Consider the following 20,671-nt stretch of genomic DNA (forward strand, 5'->3'; position numbering starts at 1 on the left):
GGTATACAGCTTAGCTACAAGTGGCTGGAATAGTAACTGAGCGACTGTTGTTAACAGATGCAAACTAAAAAGCACAGTGAAGAAGTAACAGTGTAAATGTTAAGTGAGGTTAGAATAGTAATGACTGACTACAATGCTCCCATTAGAAATATTTGCAACACAAAGTACTGAAACAGTTATGAATAGTAGAATTGCTAAGAATGGGAGAACTCAGGAATAGAATGGGTAAAAGGGTTTTATTGAACTGCTTAATAATTGATTTTTCAGTACGCACTGGAACAGACCTACATCTTTAATTTTCAACATACTGGAAGCAGATTCTTTTTTTTTTTCAGAATTCCTGGGTACACCCTTCTTTCTACATGTACATGGTCCATTGGCAGTATAAAAATCAAATTAACTTGGAGCACACAACCCTCAGATCTTCATTTCCTTGTTTGGAGTAACAGATTTGGTCATTTAAATAGTATGTTCACTCATCTAAGATCTCTTCATCCAGATTGATGTCTGTGGTATCAATATCCTCGAGGTCCAAGTTATCCAAGTCATCTTCCAAGTCAAGGAGGGTCTAGGAAAACATAAATCTAGATTAAGCAGATGCTAATATGGTTACATGTTCTCCAGCTTGTACCATGTATTCACACATTCTGCAGAATACCAAACTGAGGCAGTTGGATGGAATAGAGATGTCGGAATAGAGATGTCAGAATAAGCTGTAGAGGGAAGCTACCTTCTTGATAAGAAAGCACCTCAGAGATGTAACTTTATACCATGTTCTGACCAACTGTTACTGTGTACAGCAGGAAGGGATTATACACTGTACTCATCCCAAGCTGTCTGCATCTATTAATGTAGACAGTGACATTTTCCAGTAGCTTGGTGTAATCACATTATCAGTTGGAGTGTTTTATGTAAAATGAGTTTAGTGCTTGCTCATGAAAAAAGACCTTGGTACCTTTTGGTCTTTTGTTGGAAGTAGATCAGAACTCTGTAAAACTGTCTTCATCACATCTTGTTTAGGAGATGGAGCTGGTTCTTCAGCCTTCCTCTAATGAAAAAGACATTCCTTAAGTTCTTTTAAGAAAAGCAAGACAACAGCAGCAGACCTATAAACCTCCCCTGCCCCTGTGGTTCCTTTTCAGAGATTCCCACAGTAATTCTTGAACCACTTCTTCACAGCCCTTAAGCATTCTAGTCCTCACTCCAGTAGAGACTACTGCTTCCCCACCTAGTTTTATTTAAAGCAGTTGATGATGGGACTGATACAATGAAAACAACCTTCAGAAACTATCAGTTAAATTACAAATACTGAAGTGCTGTTATAAAGCATAGTGATTTTCAAGGTCCGCAGCAGGAAAGAGACAAGGCTATTTGAGACTGTCACAGCCGTTCTAGCAAAGGCAGTCAATATTGGTACTGCGGCTGGGCTTTGTGTTCCATGCCCTGTAGTGCTTTAACACTTTTCTCTTAACTGCTGCACAAGTTATATCTTAATGTAAGTGATCAACAATGGTAGTATTCAATTAGCTGTATTTAGATTCATTAACTCCAGCAAAGCTTCCCATATTCAGCCTCAGCTGTAAGACACACCTGCTGTTTTAAGGACTTCCATGCAATCATTAGTTGAATGCAAAGATATTCTGACATCAGTGGTCTTGTTTTCAGCTTCTAATACAAACTAGCTCCAATCTGCTTTAGATAACTTGTGCAATGCTATTTCTGTATGTTCTTTAACAAATGTGCACACAAGTTTGATTGTGCTGTAGTGATACTTCTTGTGATACTCAAACACAGTCACTAAAGGTGACTTAACTTATAACTACAGTTAACTCAAGTAAGCTAACTTCTCTGAACTGTCACTCAAGCTTTGTAGCACATCTCCTATGAGGAAAAACATGGAGACAGAAGGGAAAGTTGTGACTTCCTCTTTCTCCTTCTGTTTCCACTGCAGTTCTTTTAGAAGTTTATAGCCTCAAAGAGCTGTGCCAACACCACTGTCTTTAACAAGCTCTCACATTCTGATTTTCATGTTCAAATGTAAAGTATATTTGAGATGACTTTCCTAGGCAGTTAGATATAGAATAGTCTTATTCCATAACCACACACTAGCAAATAACATTAAACATTTTTAATTCCTGTAATATGCAAGAGTGCCCAGGTTCCAACTACTGAGCTTTTAGAAAGCTAGCAGCAGGGGAAGCAGCATTTGAATGCGCAGCTGAAACTGGTTTTCTGCAGGGTAAGTGCAGTGGTAAGATGCTGTGATTACACATACTAACAACAGATGGCGCAAGTAACCACTCAAAAGAAAAAACTGTAGTCAAGAAGTCATCAGTAGTTAAAAGTAGATTAAGAGCCTAAAACAAAAGAACACAGAAGTCAGCTGCAACACTTACAGTCAAGCCACTAAGCGCAATGATTTGTTCATTAGTGACACAATATTACCGTACAACAGCAAAGTTGTTCTTTCTTTGAATTCATCACTTAATAGTAACACTGACCTCAGATGCCATTACTCCAGAAGGCTGAAATCCTTTTGCTTCTTCAAGTAAGTTTCTTTCTTCATTTGGCTACAAGTAAGAAAACCAAAAACACAGGTTCATGGAATGTCCGAGTGGTTGCACTGACCTGCTTAAAGTTGATTTTACACAGCACCAAGTGTTGCTCTTCTAGAGACAACTCCCATTTCTTACAGTGACAAGAGGATATTCCCTGGCTGGCCGCAAGTCAGCAAGACTTTGTTTAACATATTCCTCAGCAACAAAAGCTTCCTTTAGTCCAGGGAAAAGATTCTCATACTCTGTAGGATCAGCGAGGGACTCTGCAGCTTTCTGACTGACTTTAGAGAGATTCTCCCGCCACAGTTTAACCACCCTGGAGATGCAAACAGTCTCTGTTACATACAGCTAGCCTGGACAATACCATTAATGCTCTGCATGTGCTTTAAAAGTTACCTTGAAACTTGGCTTGGTAAATATGTCCGTGCAAGAAAAGCAGCTTCTGGGAGGCGCCCAGTTTTAATCAGGAGTTCCAAACAGGAGTCGAGCCTAGAAGGTTTTAAAATGTGATTTTACAGAGTTCTTTTTTATGTAAGATTACCACTTTATCCCATTAAAGTGCTTTCCATTCAGGTTTTTAAAGTAGCAGCTGCCATAAAATAGCATCAGCTTCTCTGTGCCTGCTACAATCTTCATCAAGTTTTAAGTTAGCTGTAGCTAATAATTTAAAGAACCTGAGGAGGTTCTTTGTACTTGTGAAAGCAGAACACAACTATCTTCATCTCTTGCTTGCTACTTACCTTCCCTGCAGGAAGTAGCTCATAAACGCCACATTATTCTTGCCATCCTTTTCAGCTCCTTCAGCTAACTTATTCACCATGTTAGCATTGCCTGAAGCTGTGGCCAGGAGCAGCAGTCCTCCGTAGTCTTGTGCATGGTGGAGACACTCCTGGGCTAAGCCAAACTGGCATTTACTAATGGCAAGCTCAGCAAGTTGTTTCCATTTCTGTTCCGACTAATAGTACAAAAAGGGGCAAGAAAGAGACAAAAAATAACCCTCGCACTTCTGAGCAGCATTTAAAGATTTTTCAGGCTATCCACCATTAAAATGTAAGTTTACTTGTGAAGGTGCTATGTCCCATAGATAAACTTGTCTTCCCTTTCAGATACCATGTTTACTGCAGCTTCACAGCATGATATAGCAAGTTTTATCATTACACAGCTATAACATTACACCACATAAACAGTTTTTCATTAAGCATGGAAGGAGGAGGTAGGAATAACTTAGGCAATTTAAACAGTAACAACTCCTAAGTTAAGCTTCAGAATATAAGAAAGGCATTTGTGTCTGTAACTAAGTTAACATGCTTTATCACTTAACTTTATTGGTTTACAACACAAACTGAGATATCTCCGAGTAAGAGCTATGGGACAAATCTCTGCCTGTCAGCCTTCCCAGTGCTTCAGTCTAAGTCTGCCAAGGCTGGAACAAAGGCCTAGAAGTTTTCAGTCCTGTCACCCCTCCTCTCAGTGTTAAATACTGGAGATTAAGGCCTGGTTCACATTTTGTTTTCTCCAGAAGTTCTTGTAGTTTTCCAAGCAAACAACATTTCTTCTGCCTCCATCCCACAGCTCAAATCACTCTGATTTACAGACAGAAGAGCTTCATTGGGGAAGTTGGAGGCATTTATACAGTGTTCAAGGAGCAGTACTGCATCCCCACATAAATTTGTCTTTTCTTAAAAGGCCTCTTCAGATTCATAATACTCAGAACTAGTATGAATCACCAAATCCAGTATGTTTACCTCTGCTTCCACTGCAAGCTGATAAGCTATTTTTAATTCTCCAAGTTGAAGAGCAAGTTCAAAACGATGCTCTGGATCTGTGGATACTGCAAGAGCTTGTTGCTTGAAGCCCTAAAAGAAAAAAATTAGACAGTTAAGGCTCAAACAGATGTTTTAACAAAAAACCCTTTAACAGAAGGTTACAGTAGATTTCTTGCCTGTTTTTCAAGAAAGTGTGCAACTCTGGTTCTCTGTTCTTTTGGAATGGTGGGAAGCACTTTGTCAGCCATACTGAAATCTCTTCTCATCACAGCTGTTTGATACTCAAGCACCGAGACCAGCAAAGAGTAGCTAACAATGTTTAGCTCTTTATCACCCAAATAAAGTCTGTTGTCCTTAGGGATATACCCCAAAAGATACATTGTTCTGAAACAAAACAAAGAATATTCATCTTGAATTAATCCACTACCAGTCTACAGAAAAAAAATCTAGTAGCTCTCCGACAGCAAGAATACTCACATAAAAAGGTTCATATATACATATACTATACTATACATATACTTTCACCTAACACTGCTGTTTTCCTCCACAATCCCATTACCACTACACATTAGCATGATACACAAGAAAGAGTATTAATGCGCAACACAGGTGACAACCTTAGCCTAACTTTGTTGAGAGAACCTTTAACAATTGCTTACAACCCGAAGCAGCAACTCACCTGTCTAAATGGGCAATGGTGACAATTTCTCCTCCAACATAGTAGTTGAGCCTGTTCACAGAACTCGTGTAAATAAAGCAGTCGCCTACCCACAAGCCTGTTTTCACAATCTCCTGGATCTCACCAAGAACCTGCAAATTAACTTGATTTAATTAGATATATAAAAAGGGACTTTTAAGCAGCAGTAAGACTACTGCACTTTCAAACTGAATTTAATATTATGTATTTAACACTTGCAAAAATAAGTTTAGATACAGATTAGAAGTATATAAATGCTTTTAGTTTTACACAAATGCTGTAAACATAAGAGATCTCTACCTTAATTCATAAGTAAGCCAATTATAAAACTACAAAACAAGCACCAAGCTAAGCATTAAGCAACATAATCAAAGACTGTTTTCCTTCTGAAATGTTTTGCTGACATTTCACAGCATGATTTTTATTTTTTCCCCCCACTTCTCAAATTTCAGTAACATTTCAAAATGTGAAAATTGCAGAGAAAGTTTAAGCTATGGAAACATGGTACCCAAAAGTGTTGTAAAAATAACCTTTATAACTCTGTGAGAAGAGTAAACAGATGTCCAATGAGAAATGCAGGCACAAAGGTCTGTCATACTGGCATTCAAATTGGGATGCTCTCACCAAAGTCAAATGATTAACAGCTTTCCTCAGGCACATGTGTACCATGTGGTACTTGGTGTTTTAGAAACTAAAATTTATTAGGACTACAGTAAGGACTAAGTTTGCTTCCATGACAGAATCACAGACTGGTTTGGGCTGGAAATGACCTGAAGATCATCTACTTCCAACCCCCTGCCATGGGCAGGAACACCTTCCACTAGACCAAGTTCTTCCAAGTCTTGTCCAACCTGAACACTGCTATGGATGGGGCATTTACCACTCCTCTGGGCAGCCTCTGCCAGTGCCTCACCACACCATGAAGAACTTCTTCCTTTCGTCTAACCTGAACTTCCTCTAAATTTAAACACATTACTCCTTGTCCTATTACTATAGTCCCTGATGAAGTGTCTTTCTCCAGCATCCTTGTAGGCCCCCCTTCAGATACTTGAAGGCTGCTCTAATCCTATTCCATTTTTTTTTTAATGGAAAGTACCTCAAAAGCATCTTCAATTCCATCTTCAGTGACACCTTCATGTGTTTCTTGGGCTGCTGCAACTTTTTCTGACAGGTATTTCAGAATGAAGAATGACTCTTCTGTAGCAATGCAGACAAGCTCACCCGAGTCAGACCAGAAAATCTGCATAATCAGAATCAACAACAGCACTGGTTTAGAGACTCCAGGTTAAGAATGGAGAACATACAAATTAAAACATACTACCTCTAACAATAGCTCTACAACCCGAGAAGGCAACACATACAGGGATTATTTTCCCTTTCTGCTACATGACCAAGAAACTGAAGTTATTACTTCCATCATTAGCTCGGCTTCAATCAAGAAAAATGAACAATTTAGTAAAAAACAAAGCAATCAGTAAACACTGAGTATCTTCAGTCACGTCTAGAAACTCACATGTTTGGGCTGAATTTCAATCCTGCGAATCAATTCCGTGTTTTCCCAATCATAGAATGCCAAACCATTAACAGATCTGACTCCCAACAGGAAGCCACCATAGATGCCTGCAAGAAAATAAATGTGGAAGAAATCCACACTGTACAAAAAATGCACCAACATATCTATATTGAAAGGTAAATTCTTACCTTCTGCTCCAAAATCAGGTTTGAATGACTTCTTCTCTTTGAAATTTTTAAATATCTTTACAACACTGTTGCTCTCCCTGATTGCATATCTAAAGAGAGATTGCATTGTAAAAGAAATAAAACCACACAATCCCAGGCACCATTCAGCTTTCAAAGCAGCGAAATACTGCATTCATAAGCTGCTACAAAACAACCACATTTAATTTATCTTCAGTAATTAGGAGAGTGCTGGAAATAAGAAATTTTAAAGTAGGAAAGTTACTCAGAGTTCATTATCCACACAGGTTTTAAGTCTTCAGGCCAGGGTGGTTTGTACAACTTAAACACTAGCAGCAGCAAGTTAAGGTAATACAAAGACGAGCATCTGCAACACTTACTCTGAAGAATCATGTGCCCACACAAACTCCTGTGCAGAACCAAAGCTCTTGTTTCTCAAAGCCATAGCTGTGTAGATGATGTATTCACCGTCACCACACACTACTACAAACCTAGAGCACAAGACAGATGCATTTGTCAGATACTGTGTTCAGTTCAACAGGCATAATCAAGTAGATAAATGATTTTAAAAGTCAAAGGCCCCTAGCCCAATATAATCACTGCTCATGCAGACACAATAAAAGAGCTTTGTATATCGCAAAAATGACACAGAACTGGATTTTGCTCTGCTGCATATTGCTAGCTATTTCCTATTCTCTCTTCTTTGTCTCCACTGAGCAGTTCTTGTGTCTTGGATCCCTTTACCTTTTAATTTATCTGTTAACAAAAGACAATTCAAGAGAAATGAGAAAAGGATGTGGTTCGCTGCTATTACCTCATATATTTTGTTTGCATGCTTCTTCCTCTACCAACAGTGTCCAACTTGTCTGCTCAAGTGGTGAGCTCTTACAGGTGAAGCCCATTATCTTAATGTTACAGTACCTGGGACTGACACACCTCTTTCACCAGCCACCAGCACACATGCAACTAATATCTACCATTCAAAAAGGTTTCCAATATGAAAGAACAAAAAAAAAAAAGGAATCATAAATGTTAAAAGTATTTTGTTCTTAAATCTATTACCGTCCATTGGGGTTGTGCTGAATTGTCTGAGGATAGATTTCACAGCTCCCCATGTCCTTTACAGCCAGTGGCAATCTTTCTCCATCTTTGATTTCAGCATCGCCCATAGCTTTCAAGTTGGCCTGTTGGACTTCTGAATGTTTAGCCCAAATAATTTTTCCATTTGCGTCCATGGACATGGCAGGTTCTTCACGGCCAAGCTAGGAAGTGTAGCATAACAATTGAGCAGATGCAGAAAATACACTGAATTTCTTTTCAGCTGAACACATGTACGCAGAAAGGTTTGGGTTGGAAGGGACCTTAAGATCATCTAGTTCCAAGCCCCTGCCAAGGACTCCTCACCCTAGACCATGTCACCCAGTCTAGTGAAATGACATGCCTCTGTCTGAAAATGCAAACTAAAATGCTGTATTTCCCTGTTTTACATATCACCAAAACAGAAATCCCTTGCCCTATACACAGGACAGTGATGAATCACCATTTCTCATTTCAAATCATTAACTGTACCTTAACAATAATGCTGCCTTCGTCGTACCCCAATGCCACATTATTGGATCCTCTTAAACTGGCTACACACCACACCCTCTCCATGCCATAGTTGAGGGTACTTTCCAGGCGGTAAGTGCTTGAATGCCAAATGCGCACAGTTCCTAGAGGCAAAGAAAACACATGCCTTTTATCACTCAGTGCAAGGGCAGGAGGTGTGCAGCCACACCACAAGAAGAATACTCCCTTAAGTTCCTCCCCTATCCTTTATGCATCAGAAAACACAAAATTACCATCCTCTGAGCCTGTGATAATGATAGGCAATTCAGGATGGAAGCTGACACACGACACATTCTGAGCATGTCCTTCTAGTGTCTGCACACAGGTTTTATTCTGGAAAAATAAGCACAGGTAAAGACAATAAACACATTGCTACATTTTTACCTTTCATTTCTTGAAAGAGAAGGTCTACCCCCAGATCCAAAGTTTACCTGAAAAGCTAGTTCTCTAGATCTCTTCCAATAACATTTATTTCCAAGATGCTCAAACAATAGCATGACTAAAAACTATGATTGTATTGAGTTAATTTATCCTCCCCAGAAGAAAATATTAATTTCCCTTGGCACTGTTGTTTTCCTCTATTTTTTTATGTGTTTCTGCCTAGAAGATATGCTTTCTCAGAGCTATGCAGCACAACAGATTAAAGGAAGATAGAAAGCTGAGCTTGCTGCCAAGAAAACGACATCAGGGCAAAACATCTGTCTGAATCTAACTACAGGTGAAGACACCTAATATTGTCTTTTTTTGAGACTATTTATTCACACTGCTGTGCAAGGAAGGACTATTCTGCTCGAGACAACTCAGATTAGACAACATGATACAACTGTCCATGGTGGCAAAACTGAAGCAGCATTATGCAAAAGTCATTACTGTACTGCATACTTGAACAGCAGCAGCTTTACCTTCCAAACGGGTTTACTTTAGGGCAACATGGTTTAGCAGCCAGAAAGTACTACTAACAAACTTTATCTTGCCCTTCTGGCCCTTCATGCACTTATGCACAGGAAGAACTTAAGAGTTCTAAGTTCCAGCAACAAAACTGAATCCCTGGATCCAATCTCCCTTTCTTGTAAGGCACTCAAAACAAGTCACTTCATGACCCCTGCAAACAGTCAATGTACACACGTGTCTCTGCATGCACATGTGTGCCTATGGTAATGTGCACAGGATGAAAAAGGAGAGGGAAGGGAACCAAGAAAAGGGAGGAAAAAAAAAGTAATTTACATTTGAACATAGAAGAGGAGCAATTTAACCCACCAAAGAGAGAAGTTCAAAAAGCACGATTACTACATTAGAAGAAAAATCCTTAATGTTAATAATGGCAACCTTATTTCAGATTTAATTCTTCAAATTAACTTCGAAGTTCTTTAAATGCACAGCAGCTTTTCTCAAGGGTTAATTATTTTTTTCTTTTTATTTACATACAAGTCATTAAATATTTCATCCCCACTTTCTTCTTTCCAAGGAAAAATGAGGCAAAAAACTGTTTGTGCATTCAAGTACTTTCCCTCTTTTTCTGTTTCTTCACTAATGGTTTTGCTTTGGCAGTCTGCATAAAAGATTATGAAAGGGTGAAGACATACCTGGTAGTCCCAGATCTTAACCAACCGGTCATCTGCGCCTGAAATAAGGTATGGCTTGTCTCCTCCACTGTAATAGTCAATGCAGTTCACTCCTTTCTCATGGCCTTCCAAGGTAAAGTTGGGTGAAGAAGAGCCAAGCTGCCAGACCTGCTCAGAAAAAAATGCATGCAGTTCTTAAATCTTTGGCATTCAGGCCAACCTTGCCAAACACAGCAGGTATTCAGATGTACTTTACAATTCCAGTTCAGGAAAAATTCTATTCTTGCACCTTCTTTTAAGAATTCTGACCCATTGTCCATACATTATTATTGGTTTGTGTGCTCTGATATTTACTTACTGATGAAAAAGAAAACCCCAAAACCAAAAACCAAGTTACAGTTTCTCTACCTTGATTGTCCTGTCCAAAGAGGCACTGGCAAACTGATTATTGTCTTTTGGGTTTATGACAATCTGCATGACATAATGGGTGTGTCCTTCAAACACCTGAGAACAAGACCATTTTTTATCCCAGTCCCAGAGTTTAATGAGCATGTCATCTGAAAAAGAGATAAAAACCAACAGCCAAGCTTTGGTTATTTTAATATATTCTAATACTTATCTTCTTCAGCTATAGAATCCTTAATACATTAAAATGCTCACTCATCCCTTCCCCCTTGAAAGGAGGTGTTACTAATACCCAGTGTATTTTTCACCTGTAAGATTTCCAGTCCCTCCGTGCAGGAGGACCACAGGCAGTACAAATTTCTCAAATAGACTGTCCAGTAAAATAGTGATAAAATTAAATAAGCAATACATCTGTCTTAAAAAGGGGAGATTAAGACAGGATATTTAGTTATTGAATTATTAATCTTAAAATACTGGGCAGATATTCAGGAATTCAACCTGTGCTTTGTTGCGCAGCACCTACTCTGATGAGCATTAAGGAATAGAAAGCAGAGACAAACAAGCTTCCTAGCACCTTTATTTGAAGTGTAAATATATTAGCTTCAACAGTGAAACAGAAATATATGGTGCTTCTGATTCACAAAGTTCTCTGCATTCTTGCAGAGCTCTGACTATATTAGTAACATTTCCAGGAATGAAAAGGCCTGAGTCACATGATGCAGATGTTCCTGGGCAAGATTTATTGGGATACTATGATCTTCCAATCATGCATCATATCGATCACCTCAAATAAGATAGCTCAGTAGTTCTTGGGGAAGAAAGATGCAAGTTACCTGCTGCTGCAAGTCACATGGACAGCTGAAAACACAATCCAAACCTTTATGTAATTTCTTTTTTAAGCAGAACTTCAGTGCAGCAAACTCTCAAATACTTAGCACAGATATTAAGCAACAGGTTTCTTCCCTAACATAAGCTATTACATTTTAAGTTATAAGTACAGATGATATTCCATTAAAAAAACATGAATGTATCTGGCAAACAAATAACATGAAGTGACAACTGTCACATTTGCTACTTGCTCAAGGATTCCTGTTTCAGCAGAAAGAGGAAAAAACATCAACCCCTCAACAGACAGATAACAAAAGCCTAAATATAGCTGGTTAACAGATATACAAATATACCAAAGAACTCTTACCACTGCTTGTCAATATGAAAGGTTGCGTGGGATGCACTGCAATACAACGAATGTAATCTGAATGGGCCTCAAACATGTGAACTCTTTCCAAGGTGTTATAATTGAAAACTCTGATTTGCATGTCATCCTGCGTACGGGAAGAAAAACCACCTTTAAATAGGAGTCTGTATAATACACCTTATGTTCAAGCAGGGTAGCTACAAAATAATATATTCTACCATTGAAGAGCCTCTAACAACAAAATGGTTAAGAAAACGTATATTGTGTACACTGCTAATGATACAAAGCATGCTTTGACTCAGAAGTCTATAAATTACCCAACCCTATTCCAGGCCATTGATAAAACTGAAAAAACTTCACCTAAATTTTGAATTTTAAAACGCCTATTAAAAACAATATTTTGACTTAAAATTAAGGAAAAGTGCAAAAATGCTTTCAGAATCATTAATGCTTCATATCACAATGAAGTCCTCCAACATAAAATTTACAGTTTAATACTGTGGGGCCAGAAGGAAAGAAATTGCAGCTCCAAATCTTGTGGAAAGGCGATTTCAACTTTATTTTCTCAGGTTGAGCTTTATTTAGGGGGTGAGTACTGGATATAATTTTATGTCTGATACAGTATTATTACAAGCAGTACTCTCAAAACTTTAAAATAAAAACAAAATTGGAGAACAATCTGACAAGGAATAAAACATCAGGTAACACTTCTCTTTTAGCACGTGACTATGACTTACAAGGCCATTGGAGTAAATGCAGCTTTGTGATAAACTCTACATTACTTGTTTTATCCAAAGCATTTACTTATCCTCTTTCACACACATGCCTGTTTAACCAGCAACATCTACAGAAAACACTCATCAGAACAGCACAAAAGGAAAATTATGTTCTTTTGAGACCAGCCTATCAGTATAATGAACATGGAACACACAGGACAAGCAATGACTGATGTCACTGTTTCATAGTCAGCCAGCCCTGTTGCTGAGAGCAGCTGTCTTGCCCTTTCCTTACCACTTCTTGCTACAGCATTGCAGCCTCCCTTGGGAAAGAGAGGACAAATACAACTGCACACTGAATCAGATCAAGAAACTGATACCAGTGAAATTAACTGATTAAAAGTAAAAATGGGACTAAATTTCACCAGTTTCTAATCCAGTTCCCATGCAGATATTTGAACTCATGAGATGCCAAAGGGGCAGTGTTGTACTTCTTGGGAAGCAGTGCTAACTTATGCATGCCTGAAGGAAGTGCAGCACAGCAGCATGAGACAACGAAATAACAGCAATTTTTTTTTACTCTGTGTCTAAGGCAGAAGACTAGAAACAAATTAGAGATGAACATTTTATGCATTACCTCAATTTAGACAAAACCCACTCATTCCATCAAGGAAGATGTGTCACCAACATTAGAATAAAACTATTCCACTAAAGGTAGACTCATGGAATAAAAGCAGAGGATTTTTCTAGCGGTAACACTAAAAAAAAAAAATATATATATTTTTTATACTACCAAGAACAAAGGTAGAAAGAATCTTCTAAGTCACCTTATCCCGAATAGTCAATAGTTTCATCTTAGTTGAAGTAGCACTAATATTAAGTCAAAACTGGATACTGAGTGTGTTCCAGTAACAGTTAGATCTAGACTGAACTTGCACTACGTGCAGTATTAGTTAACAAAAAGGGCTGCCCTCCTTCCAAACAGGAAGTTTAAGTTTCTAAGCTTACTTCATGAGCAGAATTTTTGGGGAAGAGTAACAAAAGACTCCTTTCTTTTCTACAAATTCCTAACAAATCATATTATTATGTGGTCTACAAAGGAACAGCATGAAAATAAACTGGAGAAAGTACTACTCCATATGGAAATTGCAAGACAGCAATAGCTTACAGCTCCTGTAACAACCCAGTTCTTCCTTGCCACAAATTTGGCAGCTCTCACTGGTAGGTCACACACTTCAAACGTCTTCACCAGAGTCTAAAAATAAAAAGAACAAGTTCATAGCAGTGGAGAAAATACCAGATTTGATATGTTTGGATTTTTTACTATGTTTTGTTATGTTGCATTTGACTACTCTCCAGGAATCCTGTAACACTACATGCATGCTTCTCAAAAGGAACACACCTTTCCAAAAAAGGAGGTACTTGCCTCTTCTGTTCTTTTAACATCTTTATGCTCTCCATTCATTCTTAACCCAAACCCACCTCCGAATGGCTGTGGAGCTGCTGCTCAATTTCAACTATACTTGATAGACAGGTAAAGGTCTAACAGTTACTACAGCCCTCACAGATGGCAGGGACAAGCCAGAGACACCTAACCTTTCAGAAGGAAAGGCATTCATTTGCAAGGAATCCACAAAGGAGATAATCCTGACAAGTAAATTTTTAGGAAAGAAAACATAATTAAAGTCACAGCTAAAGATATTCCTTGTCTACTATTACAGTCACTTTTGCAGTAAGACATTGGAGAATGTAGTCAATTAGCAACAGCGATTTAAGAATCTTCTTGTGTATCTAGTATTGAAAACTAGAATTGACACATCCGTCAGTTACAAAGACTTCATAATATGGGAAAACCAAAATCATCACCTGTGTTTCATGGTTCCAAACACAGACACTGCCATTGTAAAGGCTAGCCAACATCCATGGTTCAGTGGGATGCAAGTCTACACTCTTCACCCGGTCAGACCGAGCTGTTAGCTTCCGTTTTATATCAAGTCGGAGAGGCTAGAGGGGGAAAAGAATTGAGAATACCAGGTTATCCCACACAAAACTGAGAGAGAAATATGATGCAGGAAGGAAAGCTGAAGTTAAATCTTAAAATAAAAGGACTCAATCCTCTTTTTCAAGCAGACAGATTCTTTTCTACCCATCTGCTTATTTGTTTTTTTGTAGGGGTTTCTGAAACATCACATCCCCACCAATGGCAATGGGACAATTTAATTCACTTTTGTGAAATTCAGAATTTTTTCATATTGTATAAAGTATCTTCATCACAGCCAAAACAGAAGAATGCACTACACATCTTCCCTGTGTCCCTCAAGTACCAAAGCAAAGAGAACTCGCTTCTAACACAACCAATAGAAAATCAGTATTTCTCCTGCTTCACCTGAAAAACAGGTGAAAAATCCACTTATCACACGCTAACACAACATCTGCCCATCATAAACTTGTTTCTGTAATCCCAATATTATGTTTCAGAATGCAACACTACATTGTAAACACTTCAGAAGGGAAAGTTTTAAGTCTTTCCCTTATAAAGAAGGCTTTCACCTTCATCACTGGCAACGTAAAGCTGGAGTATTTTAAAGACATGAAGTACTGCAAAGTGATTTTCTAAAATATTTAAGGCATTATAGATTCATTTAGACACTCAAAGACTGTTGAGCTCACTTAATGCTGCTGGCATTTTAGCTCAGAGAACTGAATGGGTAGTATCTGACCAAAGTGCTATGCATTTTTAGTGGTGGAATAAACTTAGCAAAAACTGAAGTTATGTACGTTAGACATTGCAAGGAGAAAAAGATACCTAATTGTCATGTAGCATCTTTAATTTATGAACATGACATCTGAAATCTGAACCATTGACAAGGGCCTGTAGTGACAGGACACACAGAATGTCTTTAAACTGACGGGGGAGACTGAGATCAGACACTGGGAAGAAATTCTTCCTTGTAAGGGTGCTGAGCCGCTGGCAGGGTTTGCCCAGAGAAGCTGTGGCTGCCCCATCCTTGGCAGTGTTCAAGGCCAGGTTGGATGGCGCTTGGAGCAACCTGCTCTAGTGAAAGGCATCCCTGCCTGTGACAAAGGGTTGGAGCTTTAAGGTCCCTTCCAACCAAAACCATTCCTGACAGTAGAGAATGAACTTATGGTTTACTGCTCCCGCCATACATACTAGAAAATGAGGCAAGGTAATCACACATGATTCTGTGCTTATCCTTAAAACTTATTACTAAGGACCACACTACTGCTGACCTAAGAAGTTAACTGCAACACGTACTCAAAGCACTTTTACACCCGTTAGGACCGCTTGATGAATACCACACTAGGAACCCAAGGGATTTGCTCTGCGAGTTCAACCATAGGGATATTGGAGGACTTTCAAATACTTTCTTCCTATTGAGTCGTATTATTTAAACCACAGAACAGCACCACAGGTTCTTCAGATACTATGAGAGAGGGAAGCCTGTGTCAAAGGGCCTGTCCTGCCCAGAGCCAAGCCCAACTCCCTCAGGCAGGTCCCCGACACCTCCAGGCCCGGCTCGCCACGGGCCCTGGCATCCTCCGAAGCCTCCTCACTTCCCATTCCCCTCACGGGCCTGACTCCATGTCCACCTTCCGCCTCTCCTCACAGTCCCGCACTCACCATGGCCCCGCGTCCGCGCCGCCCGCCGAGGTGTCGTCGCGGACCGGCTAAACACCAACCCGACGACGTGGAGCTTCCGGACCCGCCACTATCGCGAGAGCCACGCCGGGAGCCCCTGGTCCTCGCGAGATAAAAGCGGCCGCGCGGGATGCCGGGTTATGTAGGCCATGGCTGCTCCCTTGACTGTGCTTGCAGGGCATGCTGGGAGTTGTAGTTTTGGTGCGTGGGAGCCGTGAAGGGGCTGTGAGGGACTCAGTGAGGCGGCCTTTGCTGTGCATGGAGATTGGTGCGACCTCAGGCCTCCCGGCTGGGTAATTAATGGTGGTGATGTGGCAATTAATGGTGATGGTGATGAGGGTGAGCAGCTGTGCACAGTTGTGAGTGACCAAAGGAAGAGACGGGGCCTCTGACAGCCCTTGCCTGCTCAGTGTGATGTCTCAGTGTGCACCATGATGGCCGCGTTGGTGAGAGGGGTCAGGCCGTCAGTGGAGAGTGTGACAAGGCCCTGAACTAAACCCCGGGAAGGAGCCTGGCTTGACTCGCAGTCAGTAGGAAAGACACGAGCCTGAAGGCTGTGTGGATGTGAAGAGCTGTGTTTTTCTTCTTAATCTACCTGTCAGCAAAAGTAAGAGGTCCTGCAACCTCAAACATGACCTATTAGAGTCATTAGGAAACCAGGTTTTCCCAACATGGAGAATATGAGGTTTCTGGAAGCGTCAAAACACAACCACTGCTGAGAAGATTTCACTTAGCCCTGCTGCCAGGTTGAATCATTGCAAGAATGAGAGGAATAACACGGAGGATATTCGAGTTCACTGAGTTTCGGTTAAAGAAAATATTCCTTTTGATACAAATGTTCACCTGGAGATTAGGAGCCCTGTGTGCTCCATCCTACAACACAGTAGGAAGGATGACATTGCCCTGGAGTGTTTACAAGGGACATAAACAAATAAAAGGGTGACAGAGAGATTACTTCAACTCCTGTTTCACTCCAGAGAAGTAAAGACAGATACTTAAGATTTGAAACAACTCAAACCCATGAAGATAAGTGAGAAGAGAAATGTCTGAAACAAGAAAAGGGGCACAGTGTTGTCAACTGTTATGGGTGAGTTTAGACTTTCAGCTTGCTTTAAGACTTTCTTTTCACTTTGAATTCATTACATTAATGATTGCAGAATAATGCTTGAAACATTTTAGTACAGAATTTCAGGATCTAGAATCTGGAAAAGATTGCTCCAAAGTTATGATTTGAGTAAAATTCATTACTTTTGAGTCTAACTCATGATTTTTAAAACAGCTGAGGTGGAACACTGGAGAAGAGGTGGAAACACTGAAAGAAGACCTGTAGGTGAAGGATATCCATGTTAGAGAATGTAGGTAGTGGGGCATGAACAGCACACATGGTGTATTTTACCTTGAAAACTTCAATAAGGTCCTGTCCAGAAAGTGATGAGAGTGTTCCAGAGGAATCAAAGACAGCAAGGAAGGTAAGTGAAAGATGAAGGGATAGAGCTTGTTAGTCAAGAAAATAACATCAGGGAAAGGAAGAAATTCCTTTGCTGTTAGCTTTTCCTGGGAAGTTGTCATAATAGAAAAAGTCAAGTGCAGAGAAGAGGCCCAGGGCATAAGCCAAGACTGACCTTATGGTAGGAGAGAAATAATGAAATGAAGCAATAAAATCAGGAGTATCTTTCACAGCTGTTATTCTCAAGGGTACCAGTTCTGAGCCAAGAAACCCATGATCCACAAATTGCTACAATTTAAATAGGTGTGTAGAGGAAATGTTATGTATTTGTTTTCCTTTCCTATTCTTCAGGTCCTGAACTAGCCACTGTTTCACCAGCGGTTATAGACAAAGTAGCTGGAACCATGTAGCGTCTCTAACCAGACTTTCTATACAGACATTACAAATCAAAATCTCTACTTTGTTTGGTTTGTTGGGTTTTGGGGTGTTTTTTATGTGACCCCACAGCTGTTCTTATACCTCTTTAATGAAAAATATTTTCAGGTAGAAAAAAGAAAACGCCAACACAATGTTTTCTTCTCATGTAGTGCAACAGAGTGCAATCACAGGCCTTGCTTCCATTAGAAACTAGAATAAAGCTGTAGAGAATATTTACTGTGTATAGTACCCTTCTATAACTGTCTTCTTGTTAGAAACACAGTGTTTCCATAAAGTGTGGATATGTGTGTGTAATGAAGCGTATTATAAAGGAACTGGTAATCCACTGCTGCAGGATACATTTTCTGTAGGTGCAAAGCTCTTTTAAATCTCTTGAAAGTTCTCAACACAAAGCATTAAAAAGGACCCTTTTTTATTACAAAAAAAAAAAAAAAAAAAAGGATGTTCTAAATAACTGGCCAGCTGAGTGCTGGTAGTTGAAGCAGTTTCATTCTAACACGTTAAAATTTGTAAACTGAAAAGAATGGACTGGATCTCTGTAATAAAGGAGTTCTGCACATTTTTGTTGTTGGTGACTTAGTTAGAAACACAGCAGCTATAATGGGATTGCAACAAGAGATATAACAGTTGTAAGGAGGGAGTCACTACAGTACTGTTTCAGCCTATGGGTAATTTCTTCTTTACAAGGCACCTCGACCTCAGCATAGCCAATCCGTTCAACATTGCTTTCCTGAAATTTCAGCTTAGATCCTTTTTGCTATGAAATTATTGTCAGGTTTTGAATTTGTATGTCAATAAAAATTTTTCTGGAAGCAGGATAGAGCATTGTAAAGTTAAAAAATAGTACAGTATGGTTCTTGAAAAGAAAGATGTTAGTTTGGGTTACCAATCACAAGCACCTCTAGTTTATCTTTACTGTGCCAAATGAAAAGATAAAAACACCAGTCTACTTTCTTCTTCTTGAGGTAAGCACTAGAGGTCTAAAAATAAGAGCTATATCCATATGGCTCATTCCATATGCTTGGAAATTCACATTCAGGCAAAAATCTAACAGGCACTCTTAGCTAGATCCATACCTGCTGCATTAAATGTACTGTGTGCTGTAGTTGGCAACTCAGTCCTGGGGGTCCAGTATTTCTTTGCCTTGACGGTTCTACCCAGGATGCCACCCTTCCTATGTAAATTCGTTGTTTCTCCAGACATCAGGCATTGCTCATTTTGTTTATGGGGCTATGTGGCACTTCCCAGCATCGCTGCATTTCACTTCACAGCTCCTTTTGCCAGCATCTGTGATCTTGACTATTATCTCAAGGTAGTATAATGGACAGCTTTCCAATTTCCTAAATATTTTCTGAGTTATCTTGTAACCTGAATTATTATTCTCATTAGAGCCTTTCTTTTAGAATATGTGGAGGCTTTTATATATTTAGGTCAACTCTACAGTATTATAAAGTATTTATTTCATATGCAAAATTAATGTGAAGTGCCAGGAGTGGCACTTGTGGTGCAGTGGTGCAGTGAACTGAAGTAAAATTCATGGCAGCCTTAGCTTGGGAGACAGTAAAGACTAATGGAAAACAGTGGGTTTAAAGAGAAGGTGTTATTAACATGTAGGTGACAGAGCTGTGAGACAAACCTCACTGTAAACTTGATTAAAAGCTCCCTTGAAAAGATCATATTTCACTTTGTTGCAGATCACGGATACAGCAGTGTTGTGGAATGCAGTTTGTCTCTTTCAGTCTGGGGTGCCTAGTCTTTGTCTTTTCTTGCTCTCATGGAAACATGGTAGCCTTAGATACAAAGACTCATGCAGAGATCAGACTATTACACTCACTAGGATAATGATGAATTAAAATGTTAGTAAAGAGAGGAGAAATTTTAGCAGAACTGTCAAAACTCTAGAGTTCCTATTAGGAAAAAAAAAATAAATCTTGTTCTCTCCAAACCCTGCATCCTGCTGGTAACAGCCTGATGGTACCTAAAGTGATAGATTTAAACAAAATTGTAGTTGCTTCAAATACAACCATATATGTGGTGCATACAGAGAAAATAGACACTGTGGTACATAACGAAGGGATTGGCAGTTTTATGTTTGAGGTCACCTAAAATAACATCACCTGACACTTTCATTACAGGCCTGCCTTTCCAACTGACAATCCTGCCAAATTTCGGCTCTGTGGATTTAGATTTGTTTTGCATTAGATGTCTTCATCTGAACAAGGAACCTGTGTCAGCTTACTCTTCCTAGTTTCAGTAGAAAAGTTTAGTCATTTTTGGAAAGGTATTAAGAGAGTAAAAAAAAAAAGAAAAAGCTTCATTAAAATCAGCAATAGGATGAACAACAATACTTTTAGCAATATGTGATATGGACTTAATTTAAGCAGAAAATATAACAGTAAGTATTAACTGTATTACCACAGTAAATTACCTTCATGCTAATAATGACGAGAGAGATGTCCATAAATGGGGAACTCTGCTAAACAATGTTATCAGTGAGAGTGAATAAAGTGTTGTACATAATAGAGACTCCAGTTCCTACCCTCTTGTGCTTCTTTGAGTGCATTTGATTCATTAGATAAATGATATCTTTATGCCATTTATGTAACCACTTAGCAGGAATTACCCTGATTGACCTGCTACTACTTCTGATTTATTAACACTTACTTCTTTGTATTTTATTATTTGGAGGCCAAAGTCACAATTTTGGCATGATTCCATTTCCATTAAGATTGGTGGCAAAAGGGCAGGCCTTGGAGCCACAGAAGTATTTTGAAATGCAGCAGTATATCCCCCCAGGCATTCCAAGTGTAGAGCATAAAATTTCTTTTTTTATCAGATTTACAATGCCTTCCACTGCAGTAGAATGTTGGTATTAATGTTCTTTTATTGAGTTTTGAGGCCTCAGATAAACTTACTCCAT

At 39.3% G+C, this 20,671-nt stretch overlaps 1 protein-coding gene across 1 annotated transcript; it reads right to left on the reverse strand.

Annotated features, from left to right (window-relative positions):
• Nucleotides 1–217: 217 nt before the first annotated feature.
• On the reverse strand, nucleotides 218–16,007 carry COPB2 (COPI coat complex subunit beta 2). Its single transcript, XM_061378887.1, has 22 exons — nucleotides 15,849–16,007; nucleotides 14,072–14,209; nucleotides 13,374–13,460; nucleotides 11,490–11,616; nucleotides 10,298–10,446; nucleotides 9,911–10,057; nucleotides 8,561–8,660; nucleotides 8,289–8,431; nucleotides 7,782–7,981; nucleotides 7,100–7,210; nucleotides 6,723–6,811; nucleotides 6,535–6,641; nucleotides 6,118–6,261; nucleotides 5,004–5,134; nucleotides 4,501–4,708; nucleotides 4,304–4,414; nucleotides 3,299–3,513; nucleotides 2,955–3,047; nucleotides 2,694–2,874; nucleotides 2,502–2,570; nucleotides 956–1,048; nucleotides 218–568 (listed from the first exon to the last, which is right to left on the reverse strand). The coding sequence occupies exons 1-22, from the start codon at nucleotides 15,849–15,851 to the stop codon at nucleotides 473–475; spliced, it is 2,742 nt and encodes a 913-aa protein (XP_061234871.1). The 5' UTR covers nucleotides 15,852–16,007; the 3' UTR covers nucleotides 218–472.
• Between the last annotated feature and the right edge of the window lie 4,664 nt (nucleotides 16,008–20,671).

The sequence above is a fragment of the Neopsephotus bourkii genome, unplaced genomic scaffold, assembly GCF_033783945.1.
Source record: "Neopsephotus bourkii isolate Nb327-2 ecotype Australia unplaced genomic scaffold, CSIRO-AGI_Nbou_v1 NB_1768, whole genome shotgun sequence".
In the NCBI taxonomy this organism is placed as follows: domain Eukaryota; kingdom Metazoa; phylum Chordata; class Aves; order Psittaciformes; family Psittacidae; genus Neopsephotus; species Neopsephotus bourkii.